Below are 23,538 nucleotides of genomic sequence, written 5' to 3'. Positions count from 1 at the left end.
AGAATTCCCTTTTATAGTAAAAAAAGATTTGAAGATAAAGAGTGTATAGCGTTTCTGAATCATAATTATTGTTCTTGCTTCTATTTGTCACTTCCTTTCCATTGCTATGAGCTGAACAATATACTTTGTTAAATTTTATTTGCAAATGGGACTTCAGCATCTTTCTTCCATGTACTCTAAAGTACTGAGAATGTACCTAGAATTCTGTTTCAGGCAGTTGTTCTAATTGCACCACCTGTGATATATTAACTGTCGTCTTTAGTATGTCAGCCCAATGATGGATGTTTATCAAAGACTGCTCCCAAATTTCTAAATGTTCTAAATGCCAGATGTATTGCATTATAGTTACATTCTCACGTAACTGATACAGTGTGGTTTGGAGCCTTTTGATTGTTGGTTTGATTTGGTTGTTCTTTACACGTGCGGTTTTGCTGTGGGTTGCTGTAGTGAGTCAGCAACTCTAGAGAGTTGCATAACTCTAATACTGCATAACTAGTATTTCTGGTTATTTAGAAAACACTAAATTTTCTACAAATGAAAAACGTTGTTATGACCTGTCTGTTCTTCTGTATTTCCACTGTATATCTCATTCTCTCCCCTCCATCTGCCAGGTACTTATATCTGAAGGCCTAGGAAGGTACGCAAAGGACCCTAAATTTGTTTCAGCTACAAAACACGAGATTGCTGATGCATGTGACATGACTATTGATGAGATGGAGAGTGCAGCAAGTAATCTTCTCAATGGAAATATCAGCAATGGGACCAATGGGGATATGTTTCCCATTTTAAGCAGACAAGATTATGAACTTCAAGATTTTGGTCCTGGCTACAGTGATGAAGAACCAGAAACGGGACGATATGAGGAAGACTTAGCTGATGAAATGATATGCATTACAAGTTTATAGTATTTAGCAAGGAAAATTATTCTAATAACAGAAAAAGTGCCTCATAGTTTAAAGATGCTAGGCACTAGCTGGAGTGAATAACCAATCAAGTTTTGTACAAGTGATGTCACACCTCAAGGAAGCCATAACTAATAAATTGATTATCTCCAGGTTGCCGAAATGTGATCGGAGCTGCAGTACGTCAAGCCTCCTCCCACAGAATCTTCAGTTCCTCTGTAGGAATAAGGTTATTTTGAAACCAAGCAGATTGTGACAATCAGTTTTGAGGGCTAGAGCAGGATTCTGAGGTGTAATATCTTGCCTATCTTTCAACCTTGTTGAGCAGGATTTTGTCAATGAAAATGTCTGTGTAAGCCCAGCACAGAATTGCGTGGGAAATAGCAACACGAGATGAGTGATGACAGCCAATAATGTCATTACCTCAGCACTCAATAGCATATCAGCTACCCGTTGCATATCCATTCTAACATTGTTTTCAAACTTGCCTCCTGATTTCTTTTCTTAATGCTCTTCTAAAATACAGTTTGTCATGCTCTACCTGTTAGAGATCATTGGAAAAAGAAGTTATATAAAGAATAATCTTGTCATATGTAACACCAGTTTACATAGGAAAATATCATTCAGATAGTCTGTTTTATGACTATCACGTTAAGGGCAAAATATACTGGAATAATTGCATTCTTACTAATGCACTTGCAACCAGGTTATAGTAGAATTAGATAAGATAGTTTGCTAAAAATTATATAGTAGAAATTATTGTAAATGAATTGTAATATACAATGATTTGTATTTGTAAAGAGATGTTCTATATTTTGTAATTATTGTACCGTAATTGAACTGCAGCAATATTTATGGACCCTAATTATTGTAACTCTCCACAGAATTCTAGATAGAAGTATTTTTACTTGGAATATATAGATCTATAGCATAAATATTTAACTAGAGCCACCTCTCAGTGTAAAGCTCTTTTTGGGATAAAGTGTCAAGTTTGAACTTGGCAACAGAACAGATTTTTTTTTTTTTTTAATAATTGAGTCAAATTAATCTCTCTGCATAAGGGATGCACAGTTGACTATTTACAGTCTTATACTTGGAAAGGTAAAATATTTAAAGTTATTTTAACTTTTTTGATTGAAAAATAAGCTCTGATTTTATTTTTTTATTAATCCCATGCTAAAAATAAATATTAAAATCATTTAAAAATTGGCAAGTCCTTGCCAGGGTATTACTGGTCATGAGACAATTAGTTTTGACAAAGTATATTACCTACATGCCCTACTTCGATAGGAAGCATCTTGGGCAGAAAATATTTCACAGGTAAATGAAAATGCTTTACTTCAGTACTACTTACTCTGCTTGGAAAGACAAGAAATACGATAAAATGATTCTTCACAGAACCAAAAACCTTGATATAAGAAGTATACTATTTTATTGCCTCTACCTTTCTGTTGTTCTATGTGTACTATTTCAAAGATTTATTTTTATGCAATCAAGAGAGGGCTTAGATATTGTTCGCAATGCAGTAAAACCCTGAAATGACTTTGAGGCTGAAATGTCCTTGGAGGAAAATCAAAAACCACTGAAAGCTACTGTCTATTTTGTTAGCACTGGATAACAATGACTTGTTCTAACAAGTTATCTTATCAGGTTTTACCTGTAGTTCATACGCTAGATAGCAATCCAGTTCACATTTTTACAAATGTGATGTTTAAAACATGTCAATAAATATTTTGTACATAATGACAGTTTCCTATGAATAGCTTACAGACTTCCTCTGAAATCATTCTTATTTCAAATGCCAGGATACGAACTTAAAAGATTTGTAAATTATTTCTTGACCTACATCATTTTGTATTAAAACAAATGCAAAATGTTCTTCAAAATAAAACTGTGTAATAATTTTATTATACTTGGGACTCCTTTTACTAATAGTTTTCCACCAAGAAGCTTCGAAAGTTAAATTCTGTTTGCACTGTTTGAAGAATGGGAGGGAACATGTGGAATATAGTCATCAGCCTACACTGTCATAGTGTGCAAGTCTTTTATGAATGATTGCTGTTAACCAGAAAGAAATAAAGTGCTTAGAGTATTCATATGAAAAAGGGTACTGTCTACTCCCCTACTGTCTAGGGGAGGGTTACTTGCCTAGATACAGATCTATGGAAACAATTAGGAAAATCTGACTAAAATCCCCTAAAACGTCAAAACAGATCTTTCATGCTGTCTGCCAGGGAACACTTGGGTAGGTTACCCAGCAGTAGTCACTTTGTTACACTTTCCCAGCTTACAGATACAAACTTTAGGAGACCAAAATGGAGCTTTCTGGATCTGGTATCCTGTGAAATAACCATGAGTAGCTTTCAAAGTTCCACCTACTGTGGTATACCCACTTCTGAAAATTGCCTTTAAGGCAACTGAAGTTGAACATTTAAAAAAAAAAAAAAAGAGGAAAAAATCCCAGACCAGGTTACTTAACTGCATGGACTTTCGATAGCACGTCAAATTTGGCAGATCGAGCTGAACAACAATTTTTTTAATTAATCATTTGCCCCAGGAGACAGAAAACAATATGCTGACTTCACTGTATTTTCTTGCTAGTATGATTAGTCCTTACCTTGCAATAGTCTGATGAGAGACTCTTTAGGGCAGATAATGCTATTTTATGAGAAAACAGTCGTTACAAAAATAAAGAATGAAGGAAATTTAGTTACAAACCATGTTCTAGATAGTTAATGGTTTAAGGGAGAACATATATATATGGATACATAGAATACCTGTTCGATTTTATTCCAGAAATATATGGAAAGAAGTAATCAATATATGAACAATTACATGGTAATTGGCACCCTTAGAATACTGCCAGTCATGGTAATTACTCAACACAGGAAAACTAGAAGTTACTTCAACAATTCAAGCATATTTCATCAGTTTCAGGTTTGTTTATGCCACAGAAAACATTAGTAAAGAATTAAACATTGCTAAGTCATTTACAGTGAAGTAAATTCACTGAAAAAGTGAATATATAAAATATATTCATATTGGAACATTGTCTTTTTTGGAGCTTGGACGACAGTAGAGACTAAAAATTATAATACCGTAATAAGATATGCTTGTGTTCTCTCTACAATAACTTTGCACTTCAATTTCAGAAAAAATGCATAAATGCTTTTATTATTCCTCAAAATATGTTTCTATGTTTATGTTATAGAAAATGCATGTTACAAGCCCACTTTCCAGTTTTCCAGTGTTTATATAGCTGCCTCATTTGGTTGCAGACTAATTGAAATCAGACACTCGGAAAGGATTTGAAGCTGCAGAAACGTCAAAAATTCTGGTGTACAAAACCTTGAATGGCCTTACATAAATTAAATATAATGCAGTTTTACAAATACTGCTATTTGCTGCTGCTTTTAAAAGCACTTCTCATAGTAAAGCAACTTGAACTGAAATATGTGTACAGAAGAAACATTTTTGGTCACTTTTCTTTCTTAATCTCATTGTCCCCAGCCAGAGGCCTCCAGCTGTGTCTGAAGCATCTGCAGCAAGCTATTACCCTGGAAATGCTGGTGTTCTCAGTTGCAGTACTGTTGCTGGTTCAAGCCATGCTGGCAGGTCTAGTAACTTCCAAATTCTTACATCAACCAGCTTTTACAGTTAACTGGTTTTGAATACATAATGTAGCATCATCTGCGCATTTATACAAAAATTTACATCTCGGTAGAACTGGGAATAATATTCAGTTATACACTGTATTATTTTGTTAAATAAGTAAAACTCTGGCATTATCAGCCCGTGTTCTGCAATCCAATAAGGTGTAAAAGATGGTTCATTTTAGCTAGCAGACTGCCAGTGCTCCACAGAGCATGTTAGAATATCTTGTATCTGTTCTAAGTATCCCTTAGCAGACTCGACTCTGCTAGAGCAATTTTAACAGGAATTCAATATCAGCAACGAGATACAATGCAGGAGAAACTAATGGTAGCTTGATGCTAGCTAAAGATTTCCCCAGGGCAACAAAACTTTCAAATACCTGAGCCATTTCTTTAGCACTGCATCAAAGGAATGTCACGAAGGAGCCTCAACATTCTATAGCAGTGAGGCCTAAATTAATAAAGTAACTGTGGTTCGCAGCAATGAAAACATTTGTTTAGAAGGGGAGGAATCTGCAAGGTGTCTATGCATGTTTAGAACTGCGAGAAAGGATGTTTCCGAAGAAATGCCCAGTTATCTGATTGCACAATGCAGCAATGCGTACCCGAACATAAGCCACATGTGCAGTTTGCATATCTAACCCTGCTGTTTCCTCATCTTTTAGGGCTTGACGTAATGGCAGAGGATAGCTCTGTGCGTGGTCAGGAATAAGTTATGTAAGGCAGTGGCTAGTTAATCCTCTGCAGTTGCATAATCACAGTTCCCATCTTGCACGCCTAGAGTGGAGACCCATGCTGTAAATCTGCAAATGCAGGAACTTCAGTATTCCGTCTTTCCAAATTGTTTCCCCTCTCAACTGCACAGGACTGTGGTAAGTCTCACCAGTATATGTTACTCTGAGTATCCCAATACTTTGTATTCCAAATGACACTAAGATACCTAGTGAATACCTTTAAATGAAAATCTGAAAAGCACAGGTGCTGAATAAAAATTATTTGCCATAAAAAGGTACACCATACACAGTTCATGCTTTCCTCAAACTCACAGTTGCATCAGATGAATTGTCTTATTAACACAGCTAATCAATCGCCTATGACTTAAAATACCCTTGCTCTTCCCCTCATTCCAAAAGAATGCATCACATACATAGAAAGGATTTACCTGTCTCCTTTTGGAGCAGAGTTCACTGCTATCATCTTCCGTCCTCAGTATTTTTGGTTGTCTTTATGCAGATACTCTAATGAATTAAGTCCTTTCCCTCAGTTAGCAGCAGGGCTTCCAACCACTGCCTTACAGCAAGCAGCACCAGGTAGAAGTATCTGCCTTAAACATCTGCAGTTGTCCCTCTAGCCAACATCTGAGTCAGCAAGTTTTTTTTTACAATCATCTGCTCAAATGTGTAAAATTCCTTTTTTTCTGAAAAAAAAAGTTTATTATGTATGTTTAACACAAGTCCTGAGCAGTCTTGGGCTACAGAAGCTTTTACTTTATAATTTGACAGCTGCTTAGTCAGAAGTTATTCTGGAATACTCAATAAATCCAAATAATTAAGTGGATTCAATTTCATTCAATGAGTTCAGTTTCTTCAGGTTTGGTTTTTTTTTTTAAATCAGTACCTGAAAGTTAGATTGACACAGAAAACAGCCATGAAAGATCATGTATCTTGCTTTACACATCTGAAGATAGCAAAACAAAGATTGAAGTCCTAACTAAAATACAGCATTGGTTCACTGAGTTACTTGCCTTCTAATTTAAAAAGATCTCTTCCCATATCATCAATATCTGACCTTATGCAGTTATTCTGAGTAACCTTTCATTTTAAATCTAGCTTGGCTGTAATTTTTTTAATAAAATTTGAGTGATAGTAAGGCACACTCAGAACATTTGCTGAGAAATATCTTTTGCAAACACATCTTTGAGCAAAGACCAGTAACTTTAAGGGCATTCTAGGAAGTGCAGACCTCTTACTGTGCTAAAAGAGAAAGTGGTACAACTTCAATTGCGAACAGAATTCTACTAAGCTCCTTGCGAAAAAAAACAAGGAGAAATTCCAGTTTTCCAGTATATTTTTATAAATGTCAGCTCCCGTTCTGCATTTTTTAGAAAAATAAGTTTCTGATAAATACAATGTGTGTCTTCTTTCTGAATACTATAGTTAAGACTGCTAAGTATGGTGAAGTCTAACTTTCGGTGAGGATTTGTAAACTGTACATTCCTTTCATAAAAAACTACATTTGACAAATTCCGAACACGTGCGGGTTCCTTTCTCTCCTATGAATTCTGATACGAACTACTTTGGCCTGTGAATATGAAATTGCATAAATGCTTACATTTACTTAACCCTTTTTTTGCAGGATGTGGGGATTACTGACTAGCTGCTCTGCTGGGTAACACTCTCACAGCAGTTAAAATCCTTCCTTTAAATACAAGGCATACCATAATGATTTTCAAAATAGCACACATTAATCTCTTCCGTTCCGCATGCAATTGTGCAGTATTTCTGGCTTATGTGCACAACTGTCTTGTCATTTAAAAATAGCTTCTCTTCCACAAAAAATTTGCATTGTACCACAAAAGGTCATGTTTAACTAAAATAAGCAGCTTAAGCCAACTGATTAAAAAAAATGAATAGGTAGTGTAATATCAGAGAATAGTTCAAATTAATAGTTATTTTAATAGGATATGTTGTTTTGCACGGTATTTATTTTGTTGTCATGTTTAGTGTGTGATACCAACATGCTGATGAAAGCCTAAGTAGCAAAAGATGTGAAAGGATGAGAACATTTGTTTATCTCTGTGTTTCCAAGGTCTTGGGCTTATATACAGGAACATTTTTCTCCTGAAGCGATGGGAGGCCCTTAATTATATCTGCAGCTTTCTCTGCTATCATAATAGTTGGGGCATTCAAATTTCCACTGACAACACTGGGCATTATTGAAGCATCGACTACTCTCAAGTTTTCAACGCCAATTACTTTTGTTTGGGGATCAACTACAGCAGTGCTATCTGAAAGCTGACCCATTTTACAGGTGCAAGAAGGATGATAAGCACTATCAGCCTTCTGCCTTACGAAAGCATCTATTTCTTTGTCAGACTGAACATGGTTTCCTGGTTGAATTTCAGGCCCACGAAATTTTTCAAAAGCCTTCTGAGCAAAGATCTCTCTGGTCAACTTGACACACTGGCGGAATTCCCAAGTATCTCTTTCTGTATGGAGAGAAAATCAGAAAACTGTAAGTACACCCTTAATTTAGTAATACATACAGAATGCATAACGGAAAAAAATAGCATCAAAGAAAAAAGGCTGGAGGGAAACTCTCTCACTTATTGCTGAAAGCCATAATAAAGTAGGATATTTTTTCAAAGTCACAGATATTTACATTCACTGTGAACAAAACTGTCACTTATATTGCCCAATCCCAAAAGGGAATAGGTCACAAGGAAGAACTGCTCTTTATTTCGCTATACCCACCGTCTAGCCAAGGACAGTAGTCTCAGCACAAAGAAGCAAATGAGATCCATTCCTTCACAAGCAGAGGAGGGGATGAAATGAACAGCATGATGCAGCAAACGCTAAAAACCCTGACTGCATCCCCAACAGGGAATTCTTTTTTGGTTTATACAGTGCTTTGCACAATGGCCTCTTTTGATACTACCTGAGTTTTATAAATGAGAAATAAATAACAATGCACCAACCAGCACTTCTGAACTGGTGTTGAGCAGATATGAATATCTGTGACTGAAACAGGCAGGAAATAAGCTGACATCAGAGCAAGGAGAGGCTGCATTTACCTGTTGACATGTAGTTAGGCTCAATGATAGGATGGTCATTTGGGTCTGTATTCTTCAGCTTTAGCCAGCCCACACTCATGCTCCTCATGGGTCCCACGTGGACCTGCAACACCCACACTATACTCAGGGCACAATCCCACCAGACGTATTTCCAAATTCAGTACAAATTTTTTTTTTGCAATTTGGACAGTCTTTACAAATTAAGCAAATGTAAATGTTAAAGGGAAATAATGGAAAATGCCATTGAACATTTTTCCATTTAATATAAATTTGTTGTAAATATGATATTCCATAAAGGGAAGGGAATATACCTGTCTTATCAACTCACAGATGTTCTTTTAATTTAAAATACAACCATTCCAATTTAGCAGTAGCAGAGCATTCTAATACAATCAGCAATCAGACCAAATTGCTATCACTGAAGAAAAGAGATTAGTAAGAAGAAACGTGTATTCAGTGACAGTTCCCCAGCATTAGCACAGACTTTTGCATCATGATCATAGTCTAAAATGGGGCTTGGATTTGTGCCAATGAATAAATGATTGGCCTCGTACATTCTCGCTTAAACCTCTGTCTAAACTGCAGTGGAACAGGGAACACCTTGTTTTACTTTTGTACAGCATCTAGCACAATGGCATCCTAATCAAGAGCCCTATGGCACTTCAGTAGTGCAAATACTTAAACAGGAGTTCAATACTTGCCTACTTCCCCAGAGACAAAAAGTAACATAATTTTGGTAGCAATATTAAATAACAAGCTCATTTTTTCCCCACTGTAGGAGGCTAAGCCAGCTCTTTTGTATTATAGTGAGCAAAGTATTTTTCACTGTATAGCCAAATTATCAATATTTATAATAGAGTGTAAGCCTCCTTGCTAATCGCTACAGAACATTACTGGAATACGTTCTTCAAGAACTCACCTGGTAAGCTTCCATTGTGGAAGCAACCCGACCATGATCAATCACCTGAGAAGGGAGAAAGTGGAACTGAATGTCGGGATGAGGAACCCCTGGTTCACTTCGGATAAACCCACCAGATTCTAAGTGGGCAGTGGCTCCCTCACCTAGGGAGTGTAAATGAGAGAGAAAATGCCATTAAAAAACCTCAGAAAAGCAAGAAATCTACTTCTTCTTAACCCTTGGTTTCACTACTACGAATATTTTATCTATACAGTGGCAATTGGAAGGAACACAAATCCATTATGAACAGCTTGTAATTTAAGCAATATGCATCACTTTCATCTGCTTTTTAATCACTAGATAAATGTAAATATGCATAACTTTGGAAATCCCACTCATTTGAGAGTGGGATGTTACAGTTATCTTGCTGTAACTGGCAGGCCTGGGGTCTAACTCCAGAGGCAGATTTGGTCCCAGGGTCCTAACAGGTGTGGAGGGAGCTGACTGCAGCATCCTGATACGAGTGTGCTGCACGCTCCATGCCAGGCTTCCATGGGTTATCCCATCAGTCACATGTAATAGGCAGAGCCGTCCACAGTACCTGCCCTGAAGGGGAAAGATGAAGAGCCTGCAATGCCCCTCATATTATGTTATTTTCACATCCAGTTAAAACCACGAGTTAGCCCTCAATATTTACTTGCATGGTAAAAAGCAACCCAGCCTAAGTTGTCAAACACTAACGTAATAATTCAGCAAGTGATGAAGACCTCAACTTTGGCTAAACTATTTTACTGATTTCAAGGATTACTTTTACAGATCCTCTTTAAGGTACAATTTACAGCTGGGTTACTGTAAAATGAGTGTGTCGTTTTAACACAAGTCACTTCTGATTTACTTGCAAGCCTAAAGGGTTCTGATCAGAGCAACAAACTAATTCTTTTGGGGCAATTATACAGGAAACTTAATTCAGTTCAACAATATGTTTTTATTGACATATCTATTTCAAATAGAATTTTTTCTTCATTTTTTCAACAGCTTTTCTCAGTAGCACCAAGATTTTTAAATGTAGAATTGTTCTTAAAATGAGAGATATAAAAAGTTAAAAAACAGTCTATAAAAACCTCCCTTGTTACCTAAGATATAATAACAGTTCTAAAATATTCTGATTTAGAAAAAAAGAAATAGTTCAAGTCCATTTGCAAGCTCCAGTTATTTCCCAGAACATGAAAACAAGTATATTTGAAGGCTCCCAGACTTTGAAATTCATGGATAAAAGGCTGTAATAATTCTAAATCAATCAATGGTAGAATGATTGCATATTTTTTTTCATACCTGTAAACTTCCAAAGCCATTCTAGACCAATCCTCACCATGTTAACCGGCTTTTGTGCATTATATAGAGTAATAGGTTTGGTACACTTTTGCTGGACGTACACTTCTAAATGATCTTGAAGGTTCTGGCCTACCCCTGGGGGGGAGTAGAAAGGGGGAGGAGGGAGAAAGGGAAAAAAAATGTTATTTCACATAGAACAATTACACACACAACATTTGCAACCAGAAACAGCATAAATGGGAACTAAACTAACCTCTTACAAGGGCAGTGATGACTAAGACCAAGACCATGAGTCATATCAGCCTTTTGCTCATGTCAGAATAAGGTTTTACATAAACATAGCATAACTAGAATGAAAATAGAAAGTTAAATGGGAGACATATCACTTGTTCTAAAATTGCCAGATATGACTTCTAAATACAGTACTAGCTTTTCTAGTTTTAAGGAAAAGTTCCTGTTATTCCTTCTATCTTTGAAAATGTATGACAGTGGGAGTTTATACAACCTGTTGTGGATCAAAACTCATTCAAAATTCTAAATTATAAGTATGCTGCTTTACTTTAAAAGTACTCAGTAGCATTTTTCAGCAAGGCATTTTTCACTATCAAATGTAGCAAAGAAAGTGTAGGAGTTTATTGCTGAGTTCTAAAATCAATGCATGTTTCCACTGATCTGTAATGCTTACGTTTCAGTCCACACAACCTGACATAAAGACAACTGAATTTCATGGATTCATTTCATTTAATGGTCTTTGAATTGCATCCATAGGAAGATGTAAGGTTAAAAGAAATAATAAAATTACCAGGAAGATGGCAAACAACAGGGATCCCCAGTTTTTTTAGATCATCTGCATTGCCAATCCCAGATAACATAAGCAGCTGTGGAGAATTTATGGCACCTCCACTTAAAATAACCTCTTTACTGGCAAAAGCCTAAAAGGAAATGAGCACAGAAGTCCTAACATTATTAAGCCTGATCTGAATGCAAGCAACATGTCAAGAGCTTCTGTTCAGATATGCTATTCTGATCCAGATTAGACACCCTTCCCTCACATTCTTCTCATTCTAAATGTATTCCTATCTTGCTAGAACTTTCTGCAGAGAGAAATGATCAAGCTTTCGCTTTGATCATTTCTGTATTTATTCCCATGTTTACAATCCATTCAAACTGTATGGCACACACACACTCAGCTCAGCCAGTACAACGGCTGCCAATAAACTCCTGTGCTACTTGCCAGGAGAAACGTACCTATGACACTCGGATCAGTCAGCTAAGCATCTCTTCCATTTTCAATAATGGTTTGCAAATTAAAACTGAAACTCCTAAGGAAGATTTCTAATTCAGAGACACGCTAGCTCAAAAATTCTCAAGAGCTAATTTTCTTAATTCAACCAAGACTAATGTTTGTTTCTTAGCTCACTGTAGTCCTCGGAAGCCCCTCAACCACTAAAACACTACTGAAGAAAACTCTGACTGCAGGCATATATATAATTCTGTTTTGCTGGCAGACATTTCATCAAACAGTTTGCGTCTGAGCCCTGAGCTGGTTGTGATGCAGGCTGCTAAACTATTCCTCCGCCTTTGACTTGGTTTTCGGTGCTGGACAGTTCTTGTTCTAGCACCTTCTCTGCAAGTATTTTTGGCACATCTTCTTTCCAAGGATTTCTGCCCCAAAATATTCTCATTTTATTATTTATTTTATTCTCAAAATATTCTCAGTACCGAGAGATGGAAATATAATGGAGATGTTAATCTCTAAATTGATACAGCTGAAATACCACCTATTGTAAAATAACTGACAAGGAATCATACACTGGAAGAGAGAACACAGCATCTGAAAAGCAGACATCTTGCATAGTAAAGTGCCGCTTCTAATAAAAGTTTGTTTTAAAAAAAATTTAAATTCTGCTTTGACTCACACCTTTCATACTGGAAAATAAAAATCTCTTACCTTTTTCCTTTGCCCATTTTTCACATACTCAACACCAATGCATTTTGTTCCTTCAAACAAGATTTTTGTTACAAGTGTCTTCTCTGCAACTGACAAATTTGGGCGTGACATGGCTGGGTGAAGGTAAGCACTAGCTGTGCTCCATCTTTGACCTACAATGTATATTTACGTTAAACATCAAAATATTCATGCTCAGTATTCTTTAAGACTTCGGCCAATAACCATCAGGATGTTTACAGAGGGAAAGCCTTCATAGAGCTTATAGAGTTCAAAGCAAATGTGATTTGATATAATAACTACAGATTTTATTTTAACGTAACAAATTTCACAATGGAATTCTGAAAACCTACTCTCCTTCCCAAATTTAACTAGGAATCAAGACTTGCATGCCAATGCAATTTTCAATAAAATACACCCTAGACTGATAGCAAGCTGCTGTGAAATGAACAGGGTGTAAATACAGAGTGCCATAGCTGTTCAGTAATCTAAACAACCAAATAGCATTCAGCGCAGGTTGTAAGTCCACATTCCAAAATGCCTTCAGAAGTGCCACTGGTGGCTCAGAAATACAAATTACTTAATGACCCCTTTATGATTTACCTTTGTGTACAGTCATGTCCATCCAGCCAAATCCTTCTTGCTGATAGCCATTCATATCATCTGTGAAGGGATACCCAGCTTGCTGGGCTGCCTCCAGGAACGCATGATGAAGAGGATGGTTTGTTTTCCCTCTTGACACATACAGGGGTCCATTTCCACCTCTGTACTGATCTGGCCCCAGTTCATGTGTCTGTGCCTTCTTAAAATAGGGCAAGCAATGTTCATAGTCCCATCCTATAGCCCCCTCCCTGCTCCATCGATTATAATCTTCTGCATGCCCACGAATGTATACCATAGCATTGAGAGAGGAGGAGCCACCCCACACTCTTCCACGGGGCCAGTACATAATTCGGTTATCCATATGCTTTTGTGATGTTGTGTGGTAATACCAGTTGTATTTCTCATCACAGAGGTTGTACGTTAACGCAGCAGGCATATGAATCTTCCACATCAGTCTTTTACTACCTAGAAGGGTATCTTTAGGGCCTGCTTCCAGAAGTAGTACAGTACTGAGAGGGTCTTCAGTCAACCTGTTGGCTAATACACACCCTGCCGATCCAGCTCCAACAATGACATAATTATAAGAGTTTGCCTTTTCAGAACTAAGTTGAGATGATGTACGTGAAATTTGGAATTGTTGTTCATTGATGCCCAATATGTTCTTTAATACATGTGCTCTAAACAGAGTTCCTGTTACTCTGTGCATCTGATTCACAGGACTGCAACATTTAACTCCTTTCATTAAGTATGACATCTTTACTGGTTGTATAACTCTTGCAGAATTTCTAACAAAAATCCAGCGTATTACACTAGAAAAACAAACAAACAAAAATCCTTATTAAGATGTAAGCATTAATACAATGTATGACCTCTAAAATCTCGGTCATTTTCAAGTAAAACTGGTATACTTTACCCATTCTCACTATCCAAAAGGTTAACAATGCCAATAGAACAATAAACATTCACTGTGAAACTTGCTGTCTTATTTTAGTGTAGTCTATGCACCAGTCAAGTGGCATACGTAATTTTGTATTATACGCAGTCTGATTTTGATTTCCTTCTGATTCCTGACATAGATAGATACATGAAGCAGATTTTCAAGTGTTTGTCAAAACCATAGAGGATGGAAACCTTTGCTTACCTTGTAGTCTCTCTTCATCTGCCTCTAGCAGGTAAGAATTTAAGAAAAACAATTTCATAAACTTCTCTGTAAGTTCCATAGAATCATAGAATACCAGGTTGGAAAGGACCTCAAGGATCATCTGGTCCAACCTTTCTAGCACAATCTAGACGAGATGGCCCAGCACAATGTCCAGCTGAGTCTTAAACGTGTTCAGCGTAGCAGAGTCAACCACTTCCCTGGGGAGATTATTCCAATGATGGACTGCTCTCATTGTGAAAAATTTACCTCTCGTGTCCAGTCGGAATCTCCCTGGGAGTAACTTGTACCTGTTACCCCTTGTCCTCACCATGGACTCCTTGTAAAAACGGAGTCTCCATCTTCTTTGTAGCTCCCCTTTAAGTACTGGTATATGGTGATGAGATCACCTCTAAGCCTCCTTTTCTCAAGGCTGAACAAACCCAGCTCTCTCAGTCTACCCTCATACGGCAGGCTTCCCAGTCCTTTGATCATCTTGGTGGCCCTTCTCTGGACCCCCTCCAGCCTGTCCACATCTTTTTTGTATAACGGGGACCAGAACTGTACACAGTATTCCAGGCGTGGCTTGACAAGCGCTGAGTAGAGTGGGATAATGACTTCTTTATCTCTGCTAGGGATGCTCCTTTTGATGCAACCCAGCATCCTATTGGCCTTCTTGGCCGCAGCAGCACACTGTTCACTCATGGAGCTTCCTGTCCACCAGGACCCCCAGGCCCCTTTCCACGGAGCTGCTCTCCAGCCAGGTGGATCCCACTCTGAGCTGCACTCCTGGATTATGTTTTCCCAGGTGCAAGACCTTACACTTGTCTTTGTTAAACTTCATAAGGTTCTTGTTAGCCCACTCTTCCAGCCTATCCAGATCTTCCTGCAGGGTGGCTCTCCCTTCTGAAGTGTCCACTTCGCCACTCGGTTTGGTGTCATCTGCAAACTTCATCAGGCTACACTTGACCCCATTATCCAGATCGCTTATGAAGATAAAGAATAGCGTTGCGCCCAATATCGATCCCTGGGGGACCCCACTTGTGACGGGATAGAATCACAGAAGTTTGTGGCAGTCAGTGATACTGCACAGCCAAGTCACAACAATGGAAATGATAAGTATGCCCACTGTAGCTTCTGCCAGACCGAATCTAGGACAATGTCTCTACAAAACACATGTGTAACAGTGAAACACATTTTCAGCTATCCCTAAGGTAAAGAACTGCTGGGTTTTGAGGTATGTCTCCTAATATGGGCAAAGGCAAAATCTGTTCATCTGTGGCTTTCTACCTTATTACTAAAACCAGATCCTGCAGGAGTGCTCTGAGGACAGTTATAATCTAATAGCACCAGATCCTTAAGCTAAATAGGAATGGCAATATTTTTACTTTCAGAAAAGCCTGTGAGCCTTGCAAGCAACACAGGTTTAGCTCCGTGTTGCAGAGGTTCAGGTACAGGGACTAAATGCAACATGTTCACAACCCATGTAAGTGTCACAGGTACCAATACTGCTGGCCAGTCTGAAGTGTGTTTCTCTTGCTCTCTCTCCTTGAAACCATTTCCCTTGGTATAAACAATTAGTGAAAATGGATATCCTTGGGCTGTATAAAGTATTTCTCCCTGGCCCATGGCTTCTGTCTATGCGGTTGCCTTAGATTCTAGAGACAGCAACCTACCCAGAGGCTGTTACACTGTAAGGCACTGAAAGAGATAAGCAAGCTTTCTCCTGGAAATATATTGAATACTGTATTATGTTTATGAAATCTAATTTTGCAGAAATTAATTAAGTTGTTAAAGTTGATTTTCATACATTCAAGTTTCATAGTTATCCAATATTTTGTAATATAAGCCCTGTGTTTCTGTAAAATGTCTGGGGTTTTTCACTAAAAGAAAACATCCTAATGAATCACTGAAATAATCAGCTTTTTCTTACTAAAAGGTGGAACAGAACTGTACTAATTTTCTCAGGTGAAACTCTAAAATGTACAGTTTGTGAGAGCACACATGAGCTCTTAAGGCCCAACTCTGTAACAAAATGAGATGTAGGTTCCTGATAAATGTTAAAGCTCTTCCACATACAACTATATTTATTTACAATATGATGTACAATCTCATATGCAAAAGTATTTTTTTTTTCCTCTCGGGGAAAGGATGGGAATAAGCATACACCCCTTACTCTTCTCTAGTAAAACTTGTAATAGGCTGTACAAATACTCAAACTTCTGGAAAATGAACAACCAACCATGGAGAACAGTTTGCTCTGTGGAAAAAAAAAAAAAAAAAAAAAAGGATGCAGGGGATAGGTCTGAGCTCAGAGTTCACATAGCTGATTCTCACCTGGCTAATTCAAAATTTATCCCAGCTGAAGGTGGGGGTTGTCTTTTACAGGTGGAGAATATTAAAGGATTCTTTCTGGGAAAGAAGGTTTGGCAATTTCCTGTGATGCAGGAGAGGAGAATGCAAAGGTAGAGAGGTTTTTACTTGTTTTTTTGTTCTGTTTTGTTTGTGATGAAGAGGGCTACAATTCTGAAGCACTTATGTTTAACCTGCAGAACTGGTAAGTCACAGGATTTAATTGTTTCAGGAACAGCAGATATCTGATAGGGTTGGTAGAATATGGGCCTGGGCCCTGATAATCTGGGAAAGATACTTTGTCCCTATAATGTGAGTTGTTTCTTTTTCTCTGGTGGAGATTCACCATGATGAAGTGATCAACCTTACTCCTGAGGAAGTAAACCCTCAGGTTTTGGTCCTACAGATGGTCTAACACTTATTATTTAGACAGGTAGGGCTCATAGACTCTGGAACAAGTACTGGCTGGCTTATTTTGGCATGGGATCTATAATACCATCAAATATTACCATGCCTCCTAATTAGGTTGTAGGCTTAGCAGCCAGCATTCTACTTAGTTTTTGGCTATAATGAGGGTAGATTCTGCAGAATCCCTGGAATCATGTTCAGTCAGGGACTGACTTATTCTGGTAGTGCTGGAGGCTGCAGTTCTACAGCTTGCTACAGCATAAGCAGTGGCTACCGAGCTCCTAAAAATACTATTTCAAGTGACACTTCAAAGGCAGCATTGATGTTACAGGACTAAGTGTTTGTGTCTTGCCTTATGTCCTTTTGAAAGCTGATTTGTTAAGAGCATCTCCCATGTGCAGGCTTTGAAACTCATAGAACAATTCAACCTTGTATTGAAGGAGTTGGTATCAAGGACTGAGATCATGAAGTCCTGAAATTAGAATGTGATGATACTTCTCTCTAAAATAATCTGTGTAGTTCTATGAGCATACATGGGTTATCACAGCTCAAGTTCTTTTACAGAAGATAGTCTTGTGGAATTTTGCATGAATCCCTGTTTGAACAAGAGAACATCAGTCAAAAAGTAACTTAATACATCTTCACAGTCAACTTTCCCTGGGTTGTTTGGGGTTTTTTTGTTTTTTGCCAGGGAGAATTTACAACCTGTAAGAATTTACAACCCAAGAACTGTATTTCAGCAAGAATGTGCTTTTTCCACTAACTGGAAAAAATCAAGTTGTTATCCTAGTAGGTAGAGTCATCTGAGGCTCTGAGATGTGCTAGGGAAGCTGATCCAATTCACCCAGTAGGGAACGATAGTTTTGTGGCCAGCTCTATTAAATACTGTAGTAGCTATGTCAAAACAGAATATGTAGAAATAGGGAGGTTTACACAACATGGTTCTACTGGAATGCTCTGTACTTACCACCAACAAAAAGTTGTCTTTTGAGCCTTACTGGATATTACTGCATGTCTTTATCTGGATTCTCACGTATCATGACCTCCTTATGAACATGTAGTAAGATGTTCCTCAGGAATCAGTGAACAGACCTGCAGAAATGAATATGGCAGCAACATAAAATATATTCACTGTATTGCACTAGAGCTTCAAAATCTGGAGCTCATTTAAAAAAAATATGTATTTACAGGTATTGGTGCTATTGAGCAGGGCCTATAGACAGTGGTCTTACAAGAGTGAGGACCAGCAGGAGCATCTCAGCAGGAAAGCTCTGTTGCTACAATTTAATAATATATCTCATTGTACATCAGGTAGCTAGAAATGGGCGGTGGAGTTCTGAAGTCAGGTGTTTGGGGCTCCTTGCATCACTGTAACACATTTCTGAATGCAGTATCAGGCTTGCATGAGAAATACACCCTGATGTAACCCATGGGTATCTATCACTGCAATTCTGCAGATGTTGATTTGGGGTCACATGTGAAAATAGACTTCTCTAAGGGACAGTGAAGCTGTGAAAGGTGAAGAATGTGTTATTTCATTTTTTTTTTAAGGAACAGGGAGACAAAAAGGAGAGAAAAAGATATGTAAGAGGCTGCATAGGGATCCTAAGGACTAAATTGGCTTGCCCTCTCTGCAAGAAAGCTGAGCAAAAGAGCTAGGATTCAGCCCAGGGAGCTTACTTCTAGACTTCAAGATTTAAAGGGCTCACAGTCCACAACAAAGAAAGGAGGATAGACATCCTGCACGTTTGTCAGATTTATAGTTAGATGTTATTTCATGTTTTTCCTTGCTTTTTTAATTGTTGTTTTACATCAAATGGAACAGGACTGGCAGAGTAACATTTGAGAGAACGTTTATCTTGCAAAGCATGAGTTGGGAGTGAAGTCAGTCAAGAGTGTCCTGGTCATAATGTTCAAGTGACTTTGAGAATCAGTGTGTAGATGATTCACAAATTTCTGTGCTGTTAAGTTCTCAAGTGCAGAGGTCAAAAATCAAGCCATTCTCATTTAATTTAAATCCATACACAGTTGGATTGCATGGATGAAAACACTAGTTTTAATGCACAGTTCTTGTTGTCATATTGATCCATACCCATTCTCATCTATGCATGGTCCTCCTGCATGAGCACTATCGTACCCCAGTTCCTCTAAACTGATCCTGGAGCAAAGAGGAGATGGTCACTGTGGCTGAAACTTTACTCCCTGTCCTATTTTGCCGGGGCCAAAACAATAATATCCTCTGGCAGATGTAAAATATGACTCTCTTGGAGATGTCCAACAAGGTGGACAATACATGGTGCAGCAGAGCAATGGGATCTTTGCTGGACGCTTACCCTTCACAGCGCTGTGCTGCCAAATCCTGTCAGGCCTGCCTGTGTAAGATGCAGGAGAAACAGCTCCTCAGGTAAAAGCAGCTCTTGGGTTTGTTTCTTTTTTTTCCCCCCACTGCAGACTGTACACAATTTAAATTAATCTGCTGTGGGAGTGTTTTGGACTAACTTTCCCTTCAGCCCTGCTAGTAAAATGTTCAGTCACTTACAGAAACCTTGTGGTAAGTTTCATTTCCACGTCTGAAACTGTTCAAACCTACTTACCTTACCAGTTCCTCCTCTGTGACCGAACGTATCTGCCGGCCTAGGGCGTCAGGCTGCTGTAAACTCCTGCAGGTCTGCGGGCTGCCCGCCACCCTGCGCTGGGGCGCCTACAATGGCTCTTGCTCCTCACAAAGGCCCAGGGCCGGATCGGGCTCCCGCCCAGCCGCCCGAGAAGGAGGCGACCGCGGGCCCGTCCCGGTCCCGCCGCAGGGCACCCACTTTCCGGGCCGGGGAAGCCTGTGCCTCCCTCAGCCCCGCTTAGGGGGGAGGGCGGGGATGCCACCGGCGGTGGAGAAAGGGTCGCGCTGCCGAGCGCCCGCAGCCGCTGCCTGCTCCTGTCCCGCCTCGGCCTCACTCCCCTCTCCCGGCCCTTCCTCCTCACGGCCTCCAGGAACTTTCCCCTCAGAGCCTCCTACGCCCACCGGCTGCGGCCCCACTCACTCGCACGCCCTGCGCGGGAAGCCCCCGCGGCGCTCCCCGACGCAGCTCCGTGAGGCGCTGGGGCCGCCGGCGGGAGGGCGCGGAGCCGAGGGCGCGGTGCGCGGCGGCGGGGCCGGGCTGGGCTCCCGCGCTCAGGACTGGCCCCGGCAGGGGGAGAGGTCCGTGGGGGAGGCAGGGTGGGAGAGCGGGTGGAACTTCCCACGGGAGTGCACCCTTTGGCCGCCGTGGAAGATCTCAGTCAGTGACTTCGTGCTGTTTCGAAACCGACCAGAGCGGCAGCGGGCCGAAGTCCGCCGCCTCCCCCACTCCGCTGGAGTCCCCGGGCCGCTCGGCTCGGCGCCCCGCTCCCTCGCCGCTCCGGCACGGCAGTCGGAACAGGTCCACGAGCTCCGCCCGCGGGCCTCCAGGGGTGGCCGGAGCGGGGGCAGGCCGGTTGCGGAGTTTGCTACCTGTGGAAGAGGTCCTAGAATGGGTTGAGTAGTCTGCCCGGCGCTGAGGCCACCTCCCCGTCCCTTCCCAGGAGCGCTTTAACTTTTTCACCCAGCCCTTAAGTGGGGTAAACAAAAGGCATTTATTTTTTTTCCCTTAAAGCAGACGTATTCGACAGCGTCGCCACCTCGGCCGCGAAACCGTTTTCCATCGGACGCGTTGTGAGCTGTAACGGGGCTTGAGGTGAAGGGAGGGGGGGGGGGGCGGCAAGCCCCGGGTGGCGAGGAGGCGCCCGCCTCGTGCCCGCGCGGGCAGCGCCCCGGCCCCTCCCCCGCCGCCGCCCCGGTCGCCGACGGGCGGCGTTTGCCGCGCTGGCCTGTGGGCGCGGTGCCCAAGGGCTGCGTTTGTAAGTTGAGCTGGCATCTGCAATTCAAGTCAATTCAATTGTGGCCCTTACCTGTGTAACGCGTATTTGGAAGTGAGTAAATAGTAAAACGAGCTGTCCCGACGTGTCAGTCTGTGTTAACTAACTCGTTACCTCAGCAATAATTCTGAACAGTAGCCCACTGGGTAGCCAAAGTACTAAAAATACTACAGGGCCTTGGTAACTGTCATATAACTTTTCTGTTGGCTTTGCCCTCTAAGTATCTTCAGTATATCCTACTTAAGTACATGTTCAGTGTAGGCTAAACTGCATTAAAAGGTAGTGGTGGGGAGAAGGTGCCATAAAATTCCTTGGGCCAAGGATTGGTGTTGTGTGAGGAGCTGATGCCACTGCTCTGCTAGGCCTCTGGAAGATGAACCCAAGAGTCGTCTTTTCCCGTTCAGAACACTCATGGTAGAACAACGGTGATACAATGAAGAGTAATCTAGATAATTGTTGTGAGAACTTACACTTTCTCCAGACATCTTGTAATGACAATAATCTCTGCTACAATATTTCCAATACTGCTTGTAGATGCTGATTATTTTCCTAAGTCCTTCCTTATAACTCTGCTTGGAATGTATTGCATGACTAACAATTTTCTGGGATAACTGCTTGTTAATGATTTTGCTGTTAGTTAGATAAGTAGAAAATAATGGACAGTCTCTGGGTGGTTGGTTATTCATACTTGGGCACCAAACTGTGAACTTCTGAATAATTATTCATTAATGGAAAAGAGTAATTGCGCCCTGTGGAACTATGAGTAAATGTGTAGTTGATGTAAGTGGTCTTTAATCTTTGTAGTGATTAAGAATGCTTGAAACCAAGCTGATGGGTGTTTGCAGTGTTTGAATTATTTCATACACCTTCAATGCTTTTATTCAGTAAGCAAATAAAAAGTCCATAGAAAATATGCATTCAATGTGTATAAGAAATACATATAAGAATAGTGAATAGTGATTAATAAGAATATACATATAAGAATACATTAAATATATACGTTTAAGAACTATTCTGTTTCTTTTCAGTGAATAGTGGGGTTTTGATCTCTGATTGTATAGCACCAGCTGCAGTGGAGTCCTAGTCCTGGTCCTTTGCTAGAGCTCTTAAGCACTCTGATGACACTAATAAGAATAAATAATTATTTTTTATTTCCTACAAAAAAAAAGTTGTTAATTTTTTTATTCCTTCAATTTCAATGAGTTCTGCCCATGAAATGTGGCTGAAGCAGGACCTAAAAGTGTAGGCTGAATTACTTGTGTGCAGTCCTGACCCTCACGTGGAACAGACTCCCGAGCACCAGTCTCTAGAGCTGACAATTAGGATCTTATGGCAACTGGTGTTTTGTTTTTCTGTTGGAGAGAAGTGGGAGAGCAGGATGGATTCTGCTACATGCATTACTACAGTTGATTCCTGCTACATCAAAACTCTTGGAAAGACAATAAACCAATACATGAATTAGCACAAAGGTTAGTGAAATTTTAGTATCGATATTGTTTGTGTTACAGTATGTTTAAGTTATGTTTTTGGGAAAGCGGAGTCCTGAAGTTTGCACGGATGACCATAATTGCTTGGGTAGATCAATTATGGGAACATCAAAGGTACTAACTTGTGTTGACTATAATGTTATGTTCACATAGAAATGAACTATCAGCTCTGAACTCTACTTCTGTGATGGGTAGAAGATGTATTTTCTAAACAGTCTTTTCAGCTTAATTTTTAAAATCTTCATCAAAGTTTGACATAATTGTGAAAGAGGAGATGTATTAAACAACTTTGTCTCATTATAGAGTTTCTTCCCTACAGATTTATCTTCTCATTTGGGCAGTCAATGGTGCATACTTTCTATTAACCTGTTTTTTAGAGGTTGATGACGAGATGTTCTATAGTGAAATTTGAAATATTTTGCTAGGAAAAAAGCATAGAAGTATCTATGCTTGAGAATATAGTTCAAAGACAAAAGAAAAAATGAATTATTCCATAAAGGGCATAACTCTCATTTTTGTTTTGCCATAGAAATAAGAAGTTAATTATTCGAGACACTGTAAATACAGTCACAACAGGAAAAAAGTGAATTAATAAGTACACATTTCTCAGGAATAAAACAATATAGAAAAACAGAAAAGAACCAAACCCACTAAAAAGTAATGGATGGGTCCATATGCTAAAACTCTGTGGCCCTAGTTCTTGAAAATAGATTAGCATAAATCAGGATTATCTTCAGTGTCAGAAACTTAAACAAAAGCAGGGCATTATTGGTTTTTTTAAGCTACAAGCTACAAATGCTCTGACTGGAGTACAAGAAACAAATTAAAAGTGAGTTTGCTGTATTACCTATACGGATACACTAGGCTTAGCGACTATTCAGAATTTTCTGTAATTTAACCTGCTCCAGTTTTGCTACATTTTCTTTTCTTGCAGCTAATACTAACAACTGGTACTAATTTCTACTCTAGCTTCCACAGGAAAGTGTCTTCAGCTATGAATAAATTGAGAGGACTATAAAAGAAAACAGAATTGATTTTTAAATATTACTGTTCTGTTTAGCAGAGCACCAAGTGTCATGAGCATCTGTTACTGTTTAAATGTGCAAAGCAGCAGTTATATGGAAGTCCTTAATGAA

The 23,538-nt window shown here is 39.6% G+C and overlaps 3 protein-coding genes across 7 annotated transcripts in view; 2 read left to right on the top strand and 1 right to left on the bottom strand.

Moving 5' to 3' along the window:
* The window catches only part of CACNA1D (calcium voltage-gated channel subunit alpha1 D), a 212,219-nt gene extending 208,663 nt beyond the window's left edge, over positions 1–3,556 (top strand). For all 5 annotated transcript variants that reach the window (XM_087743000.1, XM_087742999.1, XM_087742997.1 and 2 more), the window contains one exon: positions 612–3,556. In XM_087743000.1, the coding sequence (XP_087599126.1) occupies positions 612–905 (294 nt within the window). In that variant the 3' untranslated portion in view covers positions 906–3,556. The remainder of the gene's footprint in view (positions 1–611) is intronic.
* Positions 3,557–7,205: 3,649 nt separating this feature from the next.
* CHDH (choline dehydrogenase) lies at positions 7,206–20,187 on the bottom strand. The gene is made up of 9 exons (XM_087743002.1): positions 19,622–20,187; positions 17,995–18,119; positions 13,130–13,938; positions 12,530–12,681; positions 11,381–11,510; positions 10,579–10,713; positions 9,268–9,410; positions 8,349–8,451; positions 7,206–7,763 (listed from the first exon to the last, which is right to left on the bottom strand). The coding sequence occupies exons 3-9, from the start codon at positions 13,881–13,883 to the stop codon at positions 7,345–7,347; spliced, it is 1,836 nt and encodes a 611-aa protein (XP_087599128.1). The 5' UTR covers positions 13,884–13,938; positions 17,995–18,119; positions 19,622–20,187; the 3' UTR covers positions 7,206–7,344.
* On the top strand, positions 19,626–22,293 carry LOC148050118 (uncharacterized). The gene is made up of 2 exons (XM_087743003.1): positions 19,626–20,618; positions 22,279–22,293. The coding sequence occupies exon 1, from the start codon at positions 19,898–19,900 to the stop codon at positions 20,537–20,539; it is 642 nt and encodes a 213-aa protein (XP_087599129.1). The 5' UTR covers positions 19,626–19,897; the 3' UTR covers positions 20,540–20,618; positions 22,279–22,293.
* Positions 22,294–23,538: the final 1,245 nt, after the last annotated feature.

This window comes from Nipponia nippon, unplaced genomic scaffold, assembly GCF_047370975.1.
Source record: "Nipponia nippon isolate SJK-2023a ecotype South Korea unplaced genomic scaffold, ASM4737097v1 scaffold_9, whole genome shotgun sequence".
Classification (NCBI taxonomy): domain Eukaryota; kingdom Metazoa; phylum Chordata; class Aves; order Pelecaniformes; family Threskiornithidae; genus Nipponia; species Nipponia nippon.
Note: the sequence above shows the minus strand (reverse complement) of the source record. Positions and strands in the feature narration are given on the sequence as shown.